Source organism: Asparagus officinalis, chromosome 8 (assembly GCF_001876935.1).
Source record: "Asparagus officinalis chromosome 8, Aspof.V1, whole genome shotgun sequence".
Taxonomy (NCBI): domain Eukaryota; kingdom Viridiplantae; phylum Streptophyta; class Magnoliopsida; order Asparagales; family Asparagaceae; genus Asparagus; species Asparagus officinalis.
In genome coordinates, this window is record NC_033801.1 from 68,234,927 (window position 1) to 68,257,535 (window position 22,609).

Genomic DNA, 22,609 nt, shown 5'->3' on the forward strand with positions numbered 1-22,609 from the left:
ACAGACTTATATGAGATGAGGGATTCCATAAGGATGGTGGTCAATCTCCTTGCTGAACTCCACTAGGATGTGTCCGATTTTGACACCCCCGTATAACATTTCATTAGGTGCCTTTTTCAAATTCTTGGTCAAAGCAAGAGGCTTCTTCTTCAATCTGTGCAAGGACTTTCTACGAGTGTGAGTAGTGAAAGGATCAACAAGGCATATCAACGTGTTGGTTGATGCCTTTGAAGGTAGATCCTTTGAACATTCTCTTCTTCCACTGGCTGGTTGCCATATCGGTGATCATGAGGAGTGGTAAGCACTATCCCCACACTTTGTTGAGCTAGAGAGAAGTTAGTAATTGCTTGACTTTTAATCGCTTTTTATAGTATGAATGTCATATCGTACTGAAATGGCAAAATCACTTGCTTCACAAAGCCTGAATTTTAGAGATCCTAGTTTCATCACGAGTATCTACAGAGGGTTAACTCTTGATATTATGCAAGATGTAAAGGTCGTCATCAGAGGTTTAACATTGAACTTCATGACAAATTACTTTGGCAAAGGTTGTAGTATTGGACATACCAAGGAAATAAGATGTTGATGTTAAATTCTTATGCCTTATGAGGCGAAGCTGTAAAAGGCTAGGCGTAAAGGGCTAGGCTGGCACTGCTGAGAAAGCATTTTCATAGCTGTAAGAGGCTGAGTTGCCGTTACTAAAGAAGTGTTACCATAGACATAGAAGGCTAGATTGGCACTGCTAAAGAAGTGTTGCCATAGCCATAGGAAGTTGTGTTGATAGTTTCGATTAACAAGATTTGGTGTGTTGAACTGCTATAGTTGTGAAGTCATTAGTAGGCAGAGGGATGCATTATACTGAAGGCATTAAAGTGTACATGGGCTTGATAAGGCTTGTGCAATAGTGAGGATATCATTTCCTTTGATCAGGAGAATTGTCTTGTCTTATTTTCATCATTAGAGGATTATCTCGTCTCGTTATTATCATCTTTATTGCTTGAACATTGATGATGTTGATTGAATCTCTCATTAGATTCTTGGCAATTTACGCCTGCTTAATCATATCTTCGCCCATGTGGACTTCCACTCAACTGAGAAAGTTATCGCGTCATATCTGGAGCAATATCAACAATGGCATGTATCGGCATCGTAAGGATAGGTTACGAAATTATTCAATGTAATCTCTAAACGAGTAATTTCCCCTTTATTTTTCTGAAAGGAACTTGGCTATTATTACATCAGGTTGGTCCTTGTGGAATTTGGACAAGAATCAAGTCAACCCATGATTTGATTAATCCTTCAGCCATATTTTGGAACCGGTCAAAAGCTACCCCTAAAGGGTGTTGATAAAAATATGCATCTTGATGGGGGGTCATTCCCCATAACATTCCCAGTCTGTTGATGGAAATAGTATATGTGTTAGTGAGAGGAACATTTATCATCGATGGTGTATAGCATTGGCGGCTTAAACTTCATCGGATAGGGAACAAAGTCTCCTTCGATGGGATACGGTCAAGTGTTGCCAAGCTTCTTGTTTGGTGGAAAATTTGGAGTAAATAAAATAAAAAAATTTTGATTTGTATTCTTTCGATCTTAATTACAATTTGGATTTTTAATTACAAAAGAGAGGAGAATGATTTGGATTCTCCCCTTTGTTTAATTCTGAGTTCTTTACAGTAGCGATAAGATACCTCCCTCGAATGCTAACGTCAAGTTTGCTTCTCGTTGACGATCTGAACATCTTGTTTCACCGGAACAATATCTTCTCCTCACGATTTGATGCTGTGGAGGACTTGCATGGCAAGTTTGAAACTCTGAACGAATTAATAACTTAGAGCGAGTTTAAACTCTTATAAAAGAGTTGATTGATCTTAACCGTAATTGGTTAGATAAGCCAAGCATGAATGTAGCCCTAAGAATCTGTTGTCGAGAAGATGATCTGAAGAAGCCGATCTCTAAATCTCCAAGATCCTCCAAGATCTAAAGATATCCTCCCCTCTCTCCGCCTGATCGCTCAAGCCGAAGAGCATCCAACTAAAATGACTTTTTAGTTATTTATAGGGGGTTAAGGGATGTAACCGCCCCCTTAATTCACTCGTAAGTGAGGCTGAATGGGGTGTAACCGCCTTTTTAATCCGCTCCTAAGTAGGGGCAAAAATCCCTCAGATCATGGGGAGAAAATGATTTCTGGAACAGTTCAACTCGTGTTTGAACGAGTCAAATATAAATCCTGCATTCTGGAAAGAAATCTGCGTTTGAGCGCAGTGTTTGTGAGTTGCGTTGGGAAACAGATGGAACCTGCATTGGCAGTTGTTACAAGCTGCGTTGGCAGCAGTTAGATGCTGCGTTTGATAGCTGTTGGAAGCTGCGTTGGCAGCAGTTAAATGCTGTGTTTGGCAGCGGATGGAAGCTGTGTTTGCAGCATTTAGAACCTGTGTTTGGCAGCGAATGGAAGCTGCGTTTGTAGCATTTAGATGCTGCGTTTGGCAGCGGATGGAAGCTGCGTTTGTAGCATTTAGAAGTTACGTTTGGCAGCAAATGGAAGCTGTATTTGTAGCATTTAGGATCTGCGTTTGCATAGCTTTGACTCCGAAATGAGGCCACTTATGCTTCACCTTTGGGATGCAGGGATGAGTCCTGCGTCTTGGATTGAAGAGATCATTGGCTTGTAATCTCTTCTGTCAGAGCGTCGCGACGATCATTGTTTAGTAATCTTCGCTTTAGCTCTTTAAAATGTGAGAGTCGTCAGATTGCAACTCTTATTATTGGTTGTGAAGACCATTGATCAAAGCTTTCATCGGTTGTCGTGAAGGTCGTTGATTTGTAACATTCATCGATCTACATGAAAGTCTTCAAATTGTAGCCTTCTGGAAGTCTTTGAATTATAACCTCCATTGTTGATGTTTGATGGGGATAAGCTATCTATTGTGATTTTTAGACAGCCTACACTTCTTCAGCTCGATCCTCCGTGTAAGAGCATTGAGCTAGTTTTGGGGGCTTTTAAAGTCTTTCGCTTTATGTATCATCCTTGGTGGGCTTGTCGTCTCAGATTTTGACTGAGAGGAGAGGGAATTTTGTTGGAGTGATGGCTCCTTCTCAAGGGAGAGGTCAACTGGCTGCTTCCCTTTTGAAGTGCTTGCAGGGGCCTAGAAAGTGAGCAACAGTTGTTGAAGCATATTTTAAGTTGCTCAAAGTACTTGTCGAAGCTCAAAGTACTTGTCGAATGCATTCTTTTAGGCCTCAATTTGGCAAATAAGATCATTGATAACCTCTCTATCTGCCATGTTGGTAGTCCACTCTCACTATTGACTTAAGCTAGGAATTGTGTTTGACACTATAGCCAAGTTAGCATCGCTAGTAAAAGGATGATCTACCAGTGAAGGTGTTCGTTCAACAAACAATGTCAAAATAGAGTAGTCAAAGGGGATAACTATCGCCTGTCTTGCTTGATTACGTCAATAGACGCCATCGGCCCCAAGAAGTATACTCCTAATATTAGGAGAATAATCTGGGTATGATGTGTTATCACCATCTTCTTGGATTATATCAATCATATTAACCATGAACTCTTGGAGATCAAGCTCTAAAGTAGCCTTGTGCTTGCGAGATCACTGTTGCTGCTTGTTCCAAATCGTTGAAGGCTTGGGGAATGGGCTAAGATGGGCAAATACCTATTCTTTGATCGGTAGAGAATTGCATTGGTAGTTCGATTGGACTCTGGTACAATCTCTTAAGGTCACGTAATGCTGACATCATCACACCCTCTTCAGAGAGAGGAACACCCTTTAGTCAGAGGAAATATCAATTTGACTTTTGTCAATGCGGTGGTCTTTCTTTTTGAAAGCAATTTCACCAGGTTGGATTTTGGTACTAGTGCATTGCTTGAGACGATGTTGCTTTGACCTACGACTGATGTGTTCAATTGTGACTTTATCACAAGTCTGAACTTGTGACTGGGACTAAGAATCGTTACGGGCAATAGTTTTTCCTTTACAGGAATTTGATTAGAGAGCAAACCCAAAATTTGGCTTCTTTTAAGGAAGCACGATGAGCATTTCAGATGCTTTAAAGAGAACCCCATGGAGTGGACTGCGGTCCAAAATTGGGGGATATATGAACGTCTTGACATTCGCTCGAGGCAAAGGTGGCTAAGACATTGTTCGAAGCGAAGCTCAATTTGCCTCCAATGATACTGAGACTACTTTTGGTGAGGTTCACTTTGCTTTGGACGAAGCTGTGGTTGTTTTCACTATGGGCAAAGTTCGCTCTACCTCCAGCGAAGTTGGGGCTATCTTCGACGAGGCTTGCCTTGCTGTGGGCGAAGCTTGGACCTAAACCTGGTCTTGAACTTTGACAAATCTTACAATAGCTTATGACCATGGCAAAAACTATCTTCTCATAAGAGATGAATTCCTCAAATATTGCTGGGTCAAATTCAATGACTATCAATTTTGTAATAGACCCTAAGGTCTTAATATCGGATTGCGACGTGATCTTCTCTTTAGTTGAGAAGGAAGTCCCCAAGAGAGTCGTCATCATATTTCGGGTCTTAAATTTATAACTAACTCAAAATTATGATTTCAAGAAAAAGAAAGAAACAATAAAATTTTGTTAGGCTAAATTCTTTTTCGAATGCCGATGGAAGATCATTCTTGTCTTCCATAGACGGTCCGAGCGGTAAATGATGGGTCTTTTGCTAATTGACGATCTTTGAGTACATAGATGACTATTAACCTTAAAAAGATACTAGCATATCTTTTCTCATAAGGACTGTTGATCAAGTTAGATGACTAGCTGAAGGAAATGAATCATTCATCATAAGAATCATTGATTGAGCTAAATGATTAGCTGATGAGAATGATCTACGAAGATCAATAAGAATGGAGAAGGGACAGGTTCTTTATCGACATAGCCTTTGAATCTCCCTCCCTCCCTTCTCAAAAGGCAAAAAACCTTGCAAAGAACAATGCCAACCACAAGGTCTCTCCTCCACCCTTTTCCTTCATGTTGATCATACATGGAAGCATTAAGTGAGTGAGTTAGTGGGCCTTAACTTCTCTTAAATGAGTAAGTTAGTGGAGTGAACCATTATCTTAGACTAGCTTTTGAAATGGCTATGAGGGAGGTTCGCCAATAACAACCATGAGTGAAGTTTGCCAATAACGCCTATGGGTGAAGTTTATTGAGCTAACTTTGCCAGAATGTGGGTAGCCCACTTTTTTTTGGAACATTGGTGACTTGGCCCACATGGGCTATTGCATGAAGCTTGATTGGGCGAACTTCACTACAGCTTGGTTGAGCTTCGCTACGTGGCTCATGTGGACTATTTGGCTAAGCTCATTTAGGGTGAACTTTGCTTAAAGCTTCACTTTTGACTTGGTCTTGAGAGCAAGCTTCATATGATGAGCTTCGCTGTGGCTTGCGCTTGAGTCATTCTGATCTGATTCAATATTTAGTTAATGGGCGTCCACTTCTTGGGCTTACGTATTAGGCTGGTGCCTAATATCAATTCAGACCTCTCGTGACTCAAAATATTAACTATATGTGGAAGGAGCCTGTATATTTTGACCGCCTGCAATAATGGGCCTTAAATAAGGATTAGAAATCAAATAACCAAAAAAAAATTAAGGTGTACTGATTACTCCCGACAAGTAGATTAGAGCCAAATGTTATAATCTAACGCCTCATTTGGTACATGAGAATCCGATCAAGTAAGAATGGAATAAAGCAAGAAATGGATTGTAATGAGTGTGAGAATGAAATGCTCATTTTTATTCTCATGTTTGATTGCAATTAGATAATGTGGGAATAAAAAATCTTTTTATTTTTAGTATGGATAATTATTAAAAATCATGACGTATTTGGTATTTAAATTATTTTATTCATTCACACTTAATTGAGAATAAACATTCACTACCAACTCATTGGAAATATTCATTCCCATAAGGAGGGGATAATGAGGGGTATGTAAAATTAGGGGACTTTTTTTATCATTATTTGGCGATTAACTTATGCTAGGTAATGGGGAAGATGATAATGTAAAGGAGGGTAAAAAAGTCAAGTTTTTGTTCCCCTCCAATTTGGGGTGTAACTAGGATGAAAGAAAGTTATGAGAACTTCTAATTAAAAACAATTATAAAGAGACCATTTTATCCTCTATCTAATTTCTAACAATAAAAGACTTAATAACATGTAATGTTATGCATTTAAGTTTACATATATTCTCTTTCATTTCTTTCACTTTATTAAACTTTCCAAATGGGGTGAAATAAGTTCCCCTTGATTCCTCTTACTAATTTTCTAAACAAGTTTTACATATTTCCTTACCTTCCCTTAGCTTAACTTATCATATGTTCTCTTAACTTCTCTTCACTAGGTGTAAATCCAAATAAGCCCTAAAAAACGAAATGAATGAGAAGTGAGGATAGACATTCTAGTTTCCAAAAACATATTGTGTTTGGTATGCATGAATGAAGAATGCTAATAAGCATTCATTTCTACCAATTCCCGCTTACTAAACGAGGCATAAGATAAAAACTAAAGTCCAATGCGAAGCCTGAACTTTTTGGAATAATGAATTATATAATGTTAGCCCATTAGGGACGTTTGGAAGTTCCTAAGATGCTTGACATGGCTTATCTTTACTTATGTATGTGATTGTAGATGTGTGAGTATAGGTTCAAGCTGGAAAGTTTCATAAAGACATGTCTACTTAAAAGCTCAGATCATACTTAAAGCTTAAGGTTTTTGGTTTGGTTTACTAGGCAAGATCTAAAGCTTCTTTTCTGCATCACAATATATAGTAGGAGATGAGTCTTGGTTTGGTTCGTCAAATAAAATGTGAACTTCCTTTCTAGGCCACAAAAACGTGGCGCAAAACGTGATGGGTAAGCCTGTCCATCCGGGCCGGGCAAAACCGGAGCCCGGACCCGGGCCCGACCGGCCCGGGTTCCGAGCCGGCCCGGTTTTTTCTTTTTTTTAATTTTTTATTATTTTTTTAATTTTATTTAAATTATAAAAAACAAAAAATTTAATAAAAATAATAATTTTATTAATCACTTAAAATGACATAAATTATAATTAAAAAATTATAAAAATAAATTTTTTATTAATAATTAATAAATCATTTACAAATTACAAGTATAAATTTATTTTGGAATTCATCGCATCACAATAGATAAGTACATCCCAACTAGGTTTTTTTAAATTTTTTTTCTTTTTTTTAATAAAAAATTGCTAAAAATTAGTTTAATATTATTATGTTTTATAATTATGTATTAGTATATACTTACAAATTATTATGTAACTATATATTATATGTAAATATATTGTATATATTTATAAGTTATAACTTGAGAGAGAAAGAATCGCATAAGTAGTCGTTGCCCATTGGGCCAATGGGGAAGAAGTAGCCGTTGTAATATACTATACTTACATATACTTATATACTAAGAGAGAGAGTATACACACACATATTATACATATATAAGAGAGATTATACTTATATATACTAAGAGAGAGAGTATATTAGTATATATATATATACACACATATATTATACATATATAAGAGAGTGTATACTTATATATACTTATATAAGAGAGAGTATACTTATATATACATATATACTAAGAGAGAGAGTATATTAGTATATATATATATACACATATATTATACATATATAAGAGAGTGTATACTTATATATACTTATATAAGAGAGAGTATACATATATAAGAGAGAGTATACTTATATTCCCGGAGCCCGGACTTGGCCCGGGTTTCCGGGCCGAGGCCGGGCCGGTCCGGGCCCGGGCCGGTGGGCTTTTTGGACACCCCTAGTGATGGGTTGTTTTTTTAATATCAGTCACTTAAATCTTTCAAAATTTGAAATTATTCCCACTTTCCATTGAAATTTCTCTTAACTAGCCAAATTCGTGTACGTGTTTTTAAGCGAGTCCCTTAAATTATCGAAACAGTAATAATAAAATATTGAAATCACTGTTAGGGCCCCCACCTCTCAAAAATTAAACAATTAATTCTCCAATAACAATTTCGATGATTTGAGGGTCGAATTTCAAAATGTTCAAAGGTGTAAGGGGCTACTGTACAAAATCATTTTAAGGTTCAAAAATCACAGAGACGAGAAGAGGCTCGCACGTCCTCCTCCTCTGTCCACGTGGCGACAAGACCTCGCACCCCTACGTGGCACCTCAGCTATATCGCGCCGTTGCAGGCGGAGAGTAGAGCGTGATCAAGAAAAAATAAACATAAAAAAGAGAAAAACATCACAAAAAACAATTTCTAGAGAGAGAAAGCAAACGAAGAGAGAGAGAGAGAGGGGGAAAGAGCGCGTCACCGAAGGAAGCTGTTCATTTTTCTCCCCCGCCCCTCATCTGACACAAACACAGAAACATAAACAAAAACAAAAACAAAAACAAAAATCCCCTCATTTTTGGATCAGATCGCCCCTCCCCCACTATAATCGAAGATCGCCTCGGAATTGAAAAATCTGATCCAGATCTCTTACAGTTTGGGGGATCGGATCGATCGGATCTAGGTGCCTAGGGCTTTTTTGCCCTCGTTTGATGAGGGTATCGGTCTCCAGCCTCGGAGAACGATGAAATGGTCGTCATTGCTTAAGGACATCAGAGATAAGGTTGGGTTTACGTCCCCTCAGCAATCTGGTTCCTCGAGCTCCTCCGCCTTCGCCGCCGCCGTCGCCGCCGCGACTGGATCCGGGAATCGAGCATCCGATGCTTATGAATCGGTATCCTCGCCGGGGTATGAGTCCGCGGTGTCGTCACCGGCCACCAGGTATTGATTTGACTCGCATTTCTTGATTCGGATTGATTTGATCTAACTTGATAATGGAATGGATAGTAAGATGAATTGGATGCTTGTGGACAGTGGTACACAGTGTTTTTAAAAAAAAAAAAGCTCAAAGGTTGGAACTTGTTGGGATCCAGGGAAATTTGGGGTCGGAATTTGGGTAAAAATGATGATTTGAGGTTTTGGGACATCAGGGAAATATTTGGAAAAAAAATTTAACGGGAAATTTTTGGGTTGAAGTATGTGCATTTCTTGATTCTGATTGCGTTTGATGATGAAAATCTGGGTTTATTGATAGTAGGTTGACTTGAATGCTTGTTCCTAACTGAGTTTGTCTTGCTAGATTAGTAATTTAGTGTATGCACAAAAGAATGAGTTCGAATATTGGATCTTCTTGGAATCCGTTAAAATTTGGGGGTGGCCTTCGTGTGAAAGATGATGTTTTGAGGTTTTGAGACATTTGCACAGTATTACAATTTTTTTCAATGGGGACTGTATGTTTGAAGAATTATGCCCTATAGTTGTAGGTGATTTCACATTTTCCGTGATTCTATTACTCTAATGTACAAATGGAAATTTAGTCCGTTTGGCTGAATACCAAGTTGAGAGATTTGGATACTGTTTATGTAGCAGCATGAAAGCTTGAGCTGTTTTTTCTTTAATAATGATAAAGATCGGGATAATGATAAACCATTTTGAGGTTCTTACTTGAACTCTTGGGAGGGATGCGTTCGAGTGGATATTTTGAATAAAACGCTTGATCCAAGTACCAATGAATTATACTCGAAGAGAATGGAACAAGAAAGTTTTTAGTACTTAGTATTTGATGGTACGACTTTTTGGAGAAACTAGTTTTACAGTGTGCGATGCACGAGACTTATTATTACAACGCTATTGCGATTCTGTGACCGTCATCATGAAATTTTATGATTTGATAGCTGTATTGCATTCAGTCAAAAAGTTATATATTTAAATGAGAATTATCATTGAAACAATAGTTAACAAACTTATAATTTGGGACTCATTACAATCAATGAGAGGAGGAGACACCAAGCAAGTAGGTCATGGAAAAAATCAATCAGAATTTTCAAAGTAGTAATCAAGGATTTTATTTTAGTATTATTATAGATAACTCTGGTACCAAGGCTAAATATTATAGCAACAAGCGAGAATGAGTTGTATGATCTTCTCAATTCAGGCTTAGATCAGGGTTATAAGCTTGAATATTTCGTTCATATATTAAGTGGGAGCTGTTGTTTCTTCTTTTAGCCTTTGTTAGGGAGAAATTTCAGAAATTTTATTAAATAGGGTTCTTTCACTCTACTTATGCTATTGCCTGAATCATACTTTTATTAGGAAACCATTTTCCAGAAATTTGCTTTTATGAAGAGCCAATTAACATCTAAGAGGCATTTTTTAATTACAGATAGCCTTATAAATGTTACTTTATGAAAAACTAGGGGTAAATGATGCTAACCATTGGCAACTATAACTTAATTGCACAATCAGAAGTTCACAAAATTACACTTGGTTATAATTAGCTCCTGAGAGAAGACAAAAGTGTGTTTGGAAGGTGGACTAGTTCTCTAAGAGGGGCCTGAGATTCAGATGCAACACATCCTATTTGTCTACTGTTCTCTAAAACAGTACATGACCAAGTAAGATTGTAGGAGGTATTCACCCTTATTGGCAAGATCGAGAAAAGGGAAAACAATGTTTTTTTTTGTTATTGAAGTGTGTTGTTATTATTAGCCCCATCCATGTCTTTGATTCCTCCTGTCTTTGGTTCTGTCTCGATTAAAATATAATATCGGGCAATAATCTTCTTTAAACTGTTTTTTCTTCACTGGATAGGTACTTACTTGTCTTGCACTCTTTCAACCCTTAGTGTAAACGAACTTCGGTCCTATTATTTGTCTCCCTTGCTTTTCGCGATGTCAACACTTTACCAAATTTTAGGCAGTTCTAGCTGCCTTGGGGATGCCTAGCAGTTTTCATGGATACAAGCATAGATGTTAAGCGTCCAAGTGTCTCAAAGTGCCCGATACTGCAAGTCTTAAGCAATGGGACATAAATAGGGATATTCTTATATATGTGTGTGCACATACACGTGCGTGCTTGTATGTATACCTAGACAGACTTGGCTCCTATCCCATTTAAATTTGATGGTATGGGAAGTAGTTGACGACTTGACGTGTCCACCTGGTGCCTAAATACTAAAAAAAGCATTTTAAGTTCTCTGTACATCATATGGGCACAAAACAGACGATTTAAATATGAAGTTCTTAATTTAATAAGTTTACAATATTTAGGACTTAACAAAAATGTCAGGTGGTGTTTAAATCATGAGGGAATGGTCGGACGGAAAACTTGTACGTTCCAAACCATAGATCTAACTAACATGCTACTTTTGACAGTCTATTTTACATCTTGTTGATGCATTAATTTTTAAATAATCTCACTTTTAGTTGCTTTCAACTGTAAGTTACCTCTCATAAATTCTCCAAACATACAAGAGACATAAGTTGCACTTTATCTTCAGCTGCATCAACTTGAAGTCTCAAGGGTAATTTCTTAAGTTGTGATTAATCTTACAGTCCTTGATTAATCATATATAGATTCTGGCTGCTTGATTCTTTTGGGTTCTTTTATGAATTTCAGAGGAAAACATGAACTGGAGTGGGACTTTAAGAAAAAGGTTATTTTCAAACTGTAATTTTCTATACAACATCTGAACTTAGTACTTTTTTTGCTTATCGCTTGTACATGGTCATGTCTACAAATGTCCCATGCAGGAAAAAGAAAGGGCCTTAAACATGGCAGTAGATGCTTTCTGTAGACTAGTGAAGCAGCAACCTAATGTAGCACAGTTAGAGACTAAGTAAGAACTTGTTTTTTTACTAGTGCAGATTGTTTGCTCATTTCTTTTTCATGTTTCAAATAACTCAATGTGTAACGGTTTCATCTTTCCATTACAGGTTAGTTGAAGCACATATTTTTTCTTTTGTTGTTGGGAGAGCCTTTGTAACCGATGTAGAAAAGCTGAGAATGTACAGCAGGGGAAGATGTTTGGATGTTGATAAGGTTGTTAGCTTCTTTTCTGAAGTCACAAAGGTCTGCTCCTTGCTTGACTTCTGCTTAATAAATATTTTCTTAAACAATTAGACGTTTTGTTGGTATAGAGGTGCTTGTTTTCATGTGTTTAGCTCTCTGTCTTGCAGGATGGTATCAGCTCAGGTTCAAATTTATTGTATTCTATAGAAGTTCTTGTTTCAGGGGTATGGCTTACATCATCTTGTCATTTAATTTTCTCATCTCTGTAGGAATGCTTGTTTACAAAAGAAGTGTTTGTTACGTGAAAAGTAAAATCACCCTTTTCCTGATGACATCATTGTCTGTTTTAATGTCGCTTTATGGACGAGTTTCTTTTGCAAAGTATGTAACAATATTAGACAACATAACAGTTGTAGTCATATGTAGAATTTAGTTTGGATACTAGATAGTCTGATTTGAGTTGGCTTGACGGCTAAGCCCAATTTAAACTTTAAACAAGATAGTGTAGATGTGTTTGGTTTGCAGTGTTTGTCCTTTGCATGCATGTCATGCAGATTTAACATTTGCGCTTACACATGACAGAAGTCCTCAAGCCAAAAAATAAAAAAAATAAAAAACCAAAGATAATTAAATAACAAAGAAATAAAGAAAGAGGAAAGGAAATGAAGGTAAAAGAAAATTACAAATTCGGAAAACAAAAGAAAGGAAAAAATTACAACCCTTAAAAAAAGAGAGTTTAGTAGATTGGTCAATGTACACAGCCCAATGGATACATTAACAGTAGAATTTGGAAATGTCGCCGAATAAGTGATATATCAAGTTGACTATGAGAATGTATAAGAATAACTTGAAACACTATTTTTAACCAAATCAGTTTGTTATTTGATCAATTTGGAAATGTCCTCGAAAGTTTTGTCTTGGGAGCTCCTTGGGTTAGTTTTTGGTACTGAACAAAATTGCAATGAAATTTGCAGCTAACATTTATTTGTCACCTTATGCATGTCTCTAGCTTCCCCTCTCTGTGCATGTTCTAGTTTTTGGCACTGGACAAAATTGCAATGAAATTTGCAGCAAATGTTGATTTGTTTTGGGTTATACATAGTAGATGGTCAATATATTGCAACTTCGATGTACTGATTAATTGAACATTTGTTTTGGGTTCTACATAGTAGACGGTCAATATGTTGCACCTTGAATGTAATGATTAATTGAACATTGTTTGTAATGAAACATGTGACTGAAGCACATCATGAGCTTGTTCCTTTAGTTTAATCTATATTGTATTTCTGAATCCCTATGTACCCAGCTATAAGGTGTATATTTTTAAGCACTTATATTATGTCAAGGCTTGTTATATGTGATGCTGAACAAGGATCTGGTCCATGTTGGATGCTATACTTCACTGCAATTTATTCTGGGTCTCACAGTTGAAATTTTTTTGGGATATTTATTCGGAATGATAGTTTTGACCGAAGGTTATGCATTGATATTGTGTTCTTATGGATCCAGACCATTTCTTTGGTGGGGTTATTCTTTGTCCTCTGTGTTGTGGCTTGTTATACCGCATTGTTTTAGATCTTTCACTCTAGAGGACATTATTTGGCTCACACACGTGTTTTAAATAGATCTTTTTTGGTGGCCTGGTGGATGGGTGTGAGGGTGGTTTCAAGTTGGTTGTTGAGTTTACATTGAGCTTTCTGGCAGAACACATCCATCCCTTAGGGACTATTTAGTCAGGCCCTTTTTTTAATGTAGGAAATTTTCCTTTCGCCTTCCGTAATGGCATTGATGTTGTTAATAATGCAGAAAGTTTACAGGTTGTGTAATCATATATGATTATGCAGGCTTGCATATTGTATAGCTATGCTTGTGATCATGGGAAATCTCGTATGAGTTTAGGTGCCAAAGAGAAAGAAGTTATGAGCTTTTATAAAGTTTCCTTTATTAGTTTATTAGATTCTTGCTACTCTATTTAGTTATTGCCATTTGTTTCTCATTTTATTTATTTTCTTGCTGAAATTTATTGATTGAACAAAAACTGACTTTTGGTACCTCTTTTTTGCGTTCAATTTTTTTATTGAGGATTTCTTGGACCCTTTAGTCATGCACATTAAGCCACTTTACCATACAAAAACTTTCCCTATAGCTAATATCAGTTGTATACAGACAAAAGTGTAGGACATATATTAGCTTTTCTCAAGGACCAGTGTTCATCCACATGCACACACACTGATGTATTTCATTGGAGTCTAACCATATCTTAATTCTACAGCCAGTTGATAAACAATCTTTGTTGGATTCTGGCATTTTTTGCTGCCTTATTCATATACTGAACGCTCTTCTGAATCCTGACGAGTCCAATCAAACACAATCTGCATTTGCACTAGAAGAATCAATTCCAAATGAGGAAAGTAATACTGGAGATACAGTGCAAGCAAGGCGCCTTGAGGTAATTTTGATTATCTAAATGTACTCCAATGTCTATTATTTACATATGACCTGCTTGCTTTGTCAGTGAAATACTGAAATCTTCTGGATCATATTTGTAATGATTTTATAATCTTGCCAGAGTGAGAATCAATACTTCAGCAATCAATTAGCAGCTGATTGTTCTAAAATCTTGTCATGCTGATCTTTCTGCATTTTTATTTAATTTCTGTCAAATTGCTTGGATTAAAAATGTTTCTTACTATTGCATCTTTTTCTAGATTGCAATATTTTTTGTGATTTTGGTTGTTAAATTGTGTGAATCATGTCAAAAAGATTTTTATGGGATTGTTTTTAACAGTTAGAAACACTGCATAAAGCTACAACATACAAAGATATATATATCAAGCCGCTAGGAGATAACTATCAAACCTACATAAAATCCTCATTTTAGAATAAATATAAGCTATTCTTGCTTCTGTTACATTCCAAAGTAGAGCTGTCACTGTATTCAGTTGCTAGATTTGGGCATATGCTCTGCACATGCAATCTTAACTAAATTTAAATTATTAGAATCATGGACACCTACATATGTCTCTATGTATTTATTAATATAATTTTAATATGAGACAAACAAAAAACTAGATATTATAGCTATGGATGTTTTCCCTCTCAAAACCCTTAGTTGAACTCAGCCTGTTATAAACTTCTCAGAAATTACAAGATAATTGTTAGATACCATCGGTAATTTGATGGGTGCGGCGAATTGGTAAGGATCCCAGTAACCTTGAACAAATCTTTTGCAGACAGTTGGAGATAGTTGGATGCACACATTGGTTGTTGTGTGTGCAAAATGACGTAAAGATGAGTCATAAAAAAACTCAGGTCTTTGTCTTTTCCCCTTTCTCAAGGGGATCACAGTGATGCCCTGCATGCGACTCCTCAAGATTTTGCTAGTGTAAGAGTATGAATGATGAGTTTTTGTCTTTTTCTGCTGGTTAAACTAGTGAAATGGTTGCTGGTAATTGGAGGAAGCATATGAAATGCCATCCTCTAAAATGAGTTGATTAGGGCATTTTGCTTGGAGCACCTTTGCATCTACTATTATATATACAGTTTTGTGACTTTCTTATGACACTGCATAAAGCGAAATTTCCAATTTCCTTGAATTTATCTTATTATGTTGACACGTCTTATTCTTAGACCAAATAGTAGTCTTTTACAAGTGCATTCTCCTTCGGCTTTTGGTTATAGTCCTCATGAATCGGTACCTGCAGCAAGATCACAATTCTTTTTAGTGAAAATAATTCTTTTATGGTGATCAATGGTCTCAAATCTTTCCATTTTCCTCTTCCGACCAGGTGGAGGGAAGCATAGTACACATTATGAAGGCATTAGCAAGCCATCCTTCAGCGGCACCAAGTTTAACTGAAGATGATTCACTTGAACTTCTTTTTAATATGGTAGCAAATGGTTCTCTGAAAGTGTTTTACCAATTTAAACATGGTCTTGTTCCCTTGCATACCATCCAGCTTCATCGACATGCCATGCAGGTTGGTACTGCCTGCATTTGTGCAGCAAGCTTGTTTTGTATGCATAAATTAGAAGCACTCTTCTGCTAACCTGCTTCTGTTTCTAACATGTTGTGTGATCAATCTTCAGATACTTGGTCTTCTTCTTGTTAATGATAATGGAAGCACAGCTAAATATATACAGAGACATCATTTGGTATGTTTTCCACTTTCTCTTACAGATATTACCTATTCCATCATATTTTTATCATGAACTCCATTACCTATTAGTTGTCTTATAATAGTTTATTGGATTTGCGGCATGTGATGATTTTAATTTTGGTTATTATTTTATGAATTCCAAAGCACAGATATGTATTGTTAACATGTTGCTTCTAGGTGCGAGAAAATGGTTTTATTTCTATTTGTTTTCCAGGGGCCTGTCGAAAGTCCTATGTTTGGGTAAGCTTCTAGATCAACAGGATTATGTTCATTCGACTGCTTGCTATGTGAACAGTGGCTGACTATTCACCTGCATACTTGGTATATGTGAACGAAAATGTAAGAGTCTTATTATATGGTCCCTCCAAAGCGGATGGTTCGGTAGTACTTACCACTTCCCTCTTTGTCTAGTTTCTTTTCTATCTTGAAGAATTTAGAATTGTTTCTCTTAGCGTAAAGCTCCTAGCCATAGAAAGCCAAGTCCGCATGCCTACTGACCTTTTAGGTTCCATTTGCCACACCCTCTTGCTTAATGCTTCTTTTTTGTCTATGGTTTGGGACCGACTCAAAGGGCTGAATTTTGGAAATGATGTGGGAAGCTTCTCAACTATTCATCATTCCCTTTCGTGACCTGACTTATTACGAAAAGCCCTTGGTTGATAATAAGGGCGATGTTGACTGTGCAGAGAATAATGTGTAAATTGAAGAATATTATTTAAGACACACTACTTCAAGAAATACATGTAGCTGTCTGGTCAGGTACCAAAATTCTACTAACCAAAAATCAATTGGTTATGTTAAGAGGACCAGAAAATAGGTAGGGGCTTTATGCCCACCAGCTCCCCCCCCCCAACCAACAAACATATATCATAAAAAATAAAATAAGTAATAGGTGTCATTTGCTAATAATTATCTATATTGATTAAATTGCATAAAGTACCTAGCTTTTACAGCAAGCATCCTTTGGCTGCCCAACTCTATATTACAATGATAGCACCTCAGCTAGATCCTTGATCCTCATGCTGAGCATATAATACTGATTCGTGCATGAGACAAATTATGAACACACAAATCATTCAGTTCTAAATGAGGAAAGAAGTTTTAGAAGATAACAGATGCTGTCTTATGGTGCCTTTAGATGGAACAAAGATTACCAGTGGCAACGAAAAAAGACATGCTATTTCTTAAAGAATAAATTACTTCTTGAGAAATAATTACTCCTTAGAATACATAATACTCACAACATCTAATTTTTTATTTTCAGTCACATCTAGAGTAAACTTTGATCAAATGCTCCCTACAGTTGGCAGTTTCTGATTAGCAAAGAACTGATAGAAGGACCTCTAAATTCAAAAAGAAAAAAGGTGCAAGAGAAGCAAAATAAGTAAATAACTAACAAAAAGATGCAGGAACCTTAAAAAAAAGGACTGGAAACTATAAAAGGCTTTCTGTAAAATATGAAGAATAGCAGAATAAACAGCCTTCGAAAAAAGCAAGTAGTTTTAGACCCCAAAAATTTTGGCCCATTATGAGATAACCCCCATTTAATGGTGTTCAGATGCTAATCAATTGTGTTAAAAAAGTTATGTATTGTCATGTTTAATTATTTTTTTGACCCTCTTGCCGAAATTCCTATCTCCGACACTGTTTTACTGACTGTACAATTTCATTTTCACCCCGTTAATGTTGTTGCACATGCACTTATACACGTGTATACACTCACATGAGCAAGACTTAATTGGTTCGAGAGACTAAAATGTTTGTTCCTACTTAACTATACAATTGATCACTCTAGTGGATGATAGTCTCACTTCTTTTTAAAGTCAATTCCTTCATCAAATGGCAAATGTCTTTCAAAACACTTGACAAACTCGTACCAAGATAATTGGCCATTAAAACTGTTTCTATTCCAGGATAATGAAACAAATAACCATTTGATGTATAATTAGAAGTTTTAAAATAAAATGTTTCGTCTATGGCTATATGCTTATTACTTTATATCAAGATGAGCTATGCAGTTCACTGATGCACATAAAATCTGCTCACGTGTAGCAACTTTGTATGGGACTCAAGTCACATGTGCAGGCGGCTTTGGGTCTGTTTTTCTTATGCATAAGCTACACAGCTGGAGAAGTGAAAGTGATGGATAGTGGTGCACGCTAACAGTTCATAATAATACATACTCACTATTGGCTTCAAACATAACGAACAGATTAGCATACAAACTCGATAGACTCAGTAAAAGAAACCATTTTTACGTGTCTCTGTGCATGCACGCATAGGGTGTTCTGTCCTTTTGAAATTCGATTTATATCCGCTGGAAACAACTGTTTGTGTTTCCATGAGATTATATCTGAAACTAAAACCTGCTAAATAGGTCCTCAGGAATGGGAAACTGTTTCATAAATTGTCTAGTCAGCTTGCAGCCTCATAACTTCTCACAGAACATATCCCCTAAAAGACTTAAATTCATATTATGAGTATAAAACTTGATATAGCCAAAATTGATGCTATCATATGAAAGTAAATCAAGCACTGGTAATGGGAGGAATTTGGAGGAAAATAAAGCTCAAGGACATGTATTTTGTTCTGGTTGGCATCCCCAAACATGTATACAGGTATAGTTGATCCTAAAAAGGCATAAACAAGTGAAGTCTAATCATACTTTGTTCTTGATCAATAAAGTCTGATCCTAAAAAGGCATAAACAAGTGAAGTTTAATCATACGTTGTTCTTGATCAATAAAGTCTGATCATACTTTGTTCTTGATCAATAAATTGAACTTGCACAAGTATTGTTCTTGAGCTTTTAAACATTATAGACATGCTCTAATGAGCTTGATAAGGTCATTTGAAGCTGTTCGCGTTGAGCATCTTTAGATTGAAATCTTTCATATGATTAATTTACTCAGTTGGAAGAAGGTTGATGATTGATCTCACTAGCATTTATTTCATTCATTGACCCATGGTCAAACCCATGGTCATGTAAATTTGTTTAAAAAAAGTCTCAATCTAGAGTTTGCGATTTTAACACCTAAATAATAATAAAAATGGTATTCCTTAAAAAAATATTTAAGCAAAATAAACAAGTTTGATGTTAATGATATTAGTAAAGCATACTGATTCTCATCAAGCAAAAGGTTTTGCAGACTGGAGTCAACAAAACAGAGGATAAAATGGCCCAAAAAGCCAATCCCAGGGAACGGTGATGCTTCATCAGTAAAGGCATTAAAGATATAATTGATACTTAACCTAACGAGAAAGCCAACAGAGACTAAAAGATACAATCTGATTTGGGAAAAGAGGAGCTGAGTAATATGACTATTTAACCCTGAATTTGAAGTCCTAATCATTGAAAATTAAACTTTATTAGGAAGTAACTAAAATTGACTTTTAATTCATGCACAAGCTGACACTAAAACTAAACAAAACTAACCTACATCAATTAATTTTGAAATATCGTAAAGTCAGCCTGTAAAATATGTTTAGAAGAAGCTCTTGATCGTGTCACAGCTTCTTCTGGCACCAATGGTTCCCAAAGGGTTGCCCCTTGTCAATTAGTCCATTTTCATAGTTGTCTCTTCTTTGTCTCTCATCCAAGAAGGAGTTGGTTGATCACTTTAAATAAGTCATCCTTGAGAAATCTCTCATTGTTGGTGTGATAGGATGATAAGCAAGGGAAGATGAATACATGGAAGGGAAAGAAGATACAGGGGAAATGAGAACAACATTGCTTCAAGCCTGCAATGAGTTCTGTTTGATGAGTTTAAGTTACCAGGTTACAGGTGCCAAACCTGGACCTGCTAACTTATAACTAATGAATCTCAAAACATCTTGGTCCAAGTCCTATTTTTCTTTAAAGCAACAAATTCCTTATTCAATTTAGATACGATCCGTAGCACAAGTGTCAGTTCAACCATACTTATTCGCACGGAGCTTATCCTATGCAATCCAATGCATATCAGAGTTGCATGCTCACTGATGATTTATTTAATATATCCTGTCATCATAAATGGCGATCACTTTACTAGTTATCTAGGAAGCAGACGGGCTTTGCCATGACTTGAAGACTATTTGGGTGCAAAAAGGGCAAGTACGTTATTGGTTAGTCACATGTAATGGTAGATTAACCCTCCAAGCTCCACTAATTGGGAGAAGACTTGGATTCAAAAAGATCTCTACTATTTCTAGTGAAACCCTTGGAGTGTGCAATTGGATTTCAGTTTTTGTTTCATGTTCAGCTTGCTCATGAACATCCAAACACAATGGTGTTTTCTTCAGTGTCTCTTTGGTTCTTCACTCTGTTCAACTTGTATACCTATCCACGCATTATAAGAGAGAGTGATTAATAAGATGTAGCTTCCTGACCTTCTTTCTCAAGCTCAGTGACATCTATGATAGCTCCTTCCACAGTCCTATGTCATCAATTACAAAGAATGACATCATTTACAAAGAATGAATTGTTCTACACCCTTTTTTCGTAGGAAATAACAACCATTGCAATCACAGACGCCACATGCAAGAAACTAGATTCTTTGACTAGGAACAACATTTACTAAAAACTTTAAATATGTAGCATAAAAAAGCATACTGGAAATCAGGTCTTAGAGATGGGACCGATAAAACTAGACTGTTATCCCACAAGTGGATGATGCTATCTTATTATTTTCCAAATTCTAAATATTCATGAATATGCAACCTGTAAGTGAAAAAGGTGAATGGCTGTATTAAGGAAAACCTGATGATCAATCAATTACCAACGGCCAGTGATGAAAATGAATTTAGGTTATTATTTTCACTATACTCGTTTAGCATAGACCAGTAACGTTGTCAATTAATGAAGAACTATGAATATATTATTTTTTTCTCTTCTGACATTTCAGCCAAATGGAAAGCTTTATTTCTAGAGATGCTCTTTATTTTATTTTTGCTTGTCATTGTCTCAAATTCTCATAGCTGTCAGGTGCTGATAGGTGTTTTTTTGCCTATGTATGTCTCGTTTTCAAATAGTGCACAAAAAAGTACTACTTGTATACAGCAATATTTCCTTGTCATTCCCCCTAGATGTTTGTCATTATCGTTGTTCTATCTTTGTGTATCTGGCCTCATCAGGTGCTTTACTGACTTATGTTTAGATCAAAATCCTTTTAATGGCTGTGAGAGATTTCGATCTGGAGAAAGGTGATCCTTCTTACACAATGGGCATTGTTGACCTGCTACTTGAATGTGTGGAATTGTCATATAGACATGGTATGTGCCACTTCATATTGACTTCTTTGATGCGCAGTTTTTCTGCACCAAGCTTTACTAGACACGATATGCTATCTGAGGGCAGTTCAGATTTCCAGATTGATATGTTTTGCTGCTTTTAGCTGGATGTTTAGTCTTTGTGTTTTATCTGGTATTATTGTATTTTCCTTGCAGAGGCTGGCCACATCCGGCTTCGGGAAGACATACATAATGCCCATGGGTATCAGTATCTTGTTCAGTTTGCTTTAAAGCTGTCCAACACACAGAAGAATCAGTTTGTTCAATCTTTTAGCGAGAAACCTTCTGCTAGAGATGATTCTCATGCAGACGATCCTGATGCATCTAATAGCTTGGAAAACCATAAGTTAGTCAGTGGGGATTCCTTTCCAGCACATATTTCTCCTGTATTGTCCAGGTTACTTGATGTTCTTGTTAATCTGGCACAAACTGGTCCTGCAGAACCTGTTGCTTCTGTTGGTGGGAAAGCTTTGAGAGGGAAGGCTTCAGGGCATAACAGAAGTCGAACACCTTCTGGTGATAGGTTTGGTGATGAGATGTGGGAAAAGAGTAATACTATGGTAAAAGACCTGGAAGCCATCCAAATGCTGCAAGATATTTTTCTGAAAGTTGACAGTTTAGAGCTGCAGGCGGAGGTGTTAAATAGAATGTTTAAACTATTTTCAAGTCATCTGGAGAATTACAGGATATGTCAACAGTTGCGAACTGTTCCCCTTTTCATATTGAATATGGCCGGATTTCCTGTGTCATTGCAGGAAATAATTCTGAAAATATTAGAATATGCTGTGACGGTAGTGAATTGCATTCCAGAACAAGAATTGCTTTCACTTTGCTGCTTGTTGCAGCAGCCAATTACTTCTAGTCTGAAGCACACCATTCTTGCATTTTTTGTGAAGCTTCTATCATTTGATCAACAATACAAGAAAGTCCTAAGGGAAGTTGGTGTTCTAGAGGTGCTATTAGATGATCTTAAACAAAATAAATTCCTGTCTGGTGTGGAACAGAAAAATAAGATGGCTAGTCTAGAGTGGAAGTCTGGCTCAAACAGTTTTAAGAAACATATCGACAATAAGGATGCTATTCTTTCTTCACCCAAATTGGGGAGTCCTGTTGGGAAACATCCAATATTTGAAGACGAAGGAACAATTCCTGTAGCATGGGATTGCCTTTTTTCGTTATTAAAGAAAGCTGAAGCGAACCAACAATCTTTTCGATCTTCTAACGGCGTGACCATACTTCTTCCACTGTTGGCATCAGAAAGCCATCGTTCCGGGGTCCTGAGGTTGCTGTCATGTCTGA

At 36.7% G+C, this 22,609-nt stretch overlaps 1 protein-coding gene across 1 annotated transcript in view; it reads left to right on the plus strand.

The window, feature by feature from the left end:
• The window catches only part of LOC109822128 (protein SPIRRIG), a 28,294-nt gene continuing 17,294 nt past the window's right edge, over window positions 11,610-22,609 (plus strand). Inside the window, 8 exon segments of the mRNA XM_020388291.1 lie at window positions 11,610-11,710; window positions 11,808-11,943; window positions 12,051-12,107; window positions 14,156-14,332; window positions 15,672-15,863; window positions 15,973-16,038; window positions 21,178-21,292; window positions 21,467-22,609. Of these exon segments, the coding sequence (XP_020243880.1) occupies window positions 11,619-11,710; window positions 11,808-11,943; window positions 12,051-12,107; window positions 14,156-14,332; window positions 15,672-15,863; window positions 15,973-16,038; window positions 21,178-21,292; window positions 21,467-22,609 (1,978 nt within the window). The 5' untranslated portion in view covers window positions 11,610-11,618.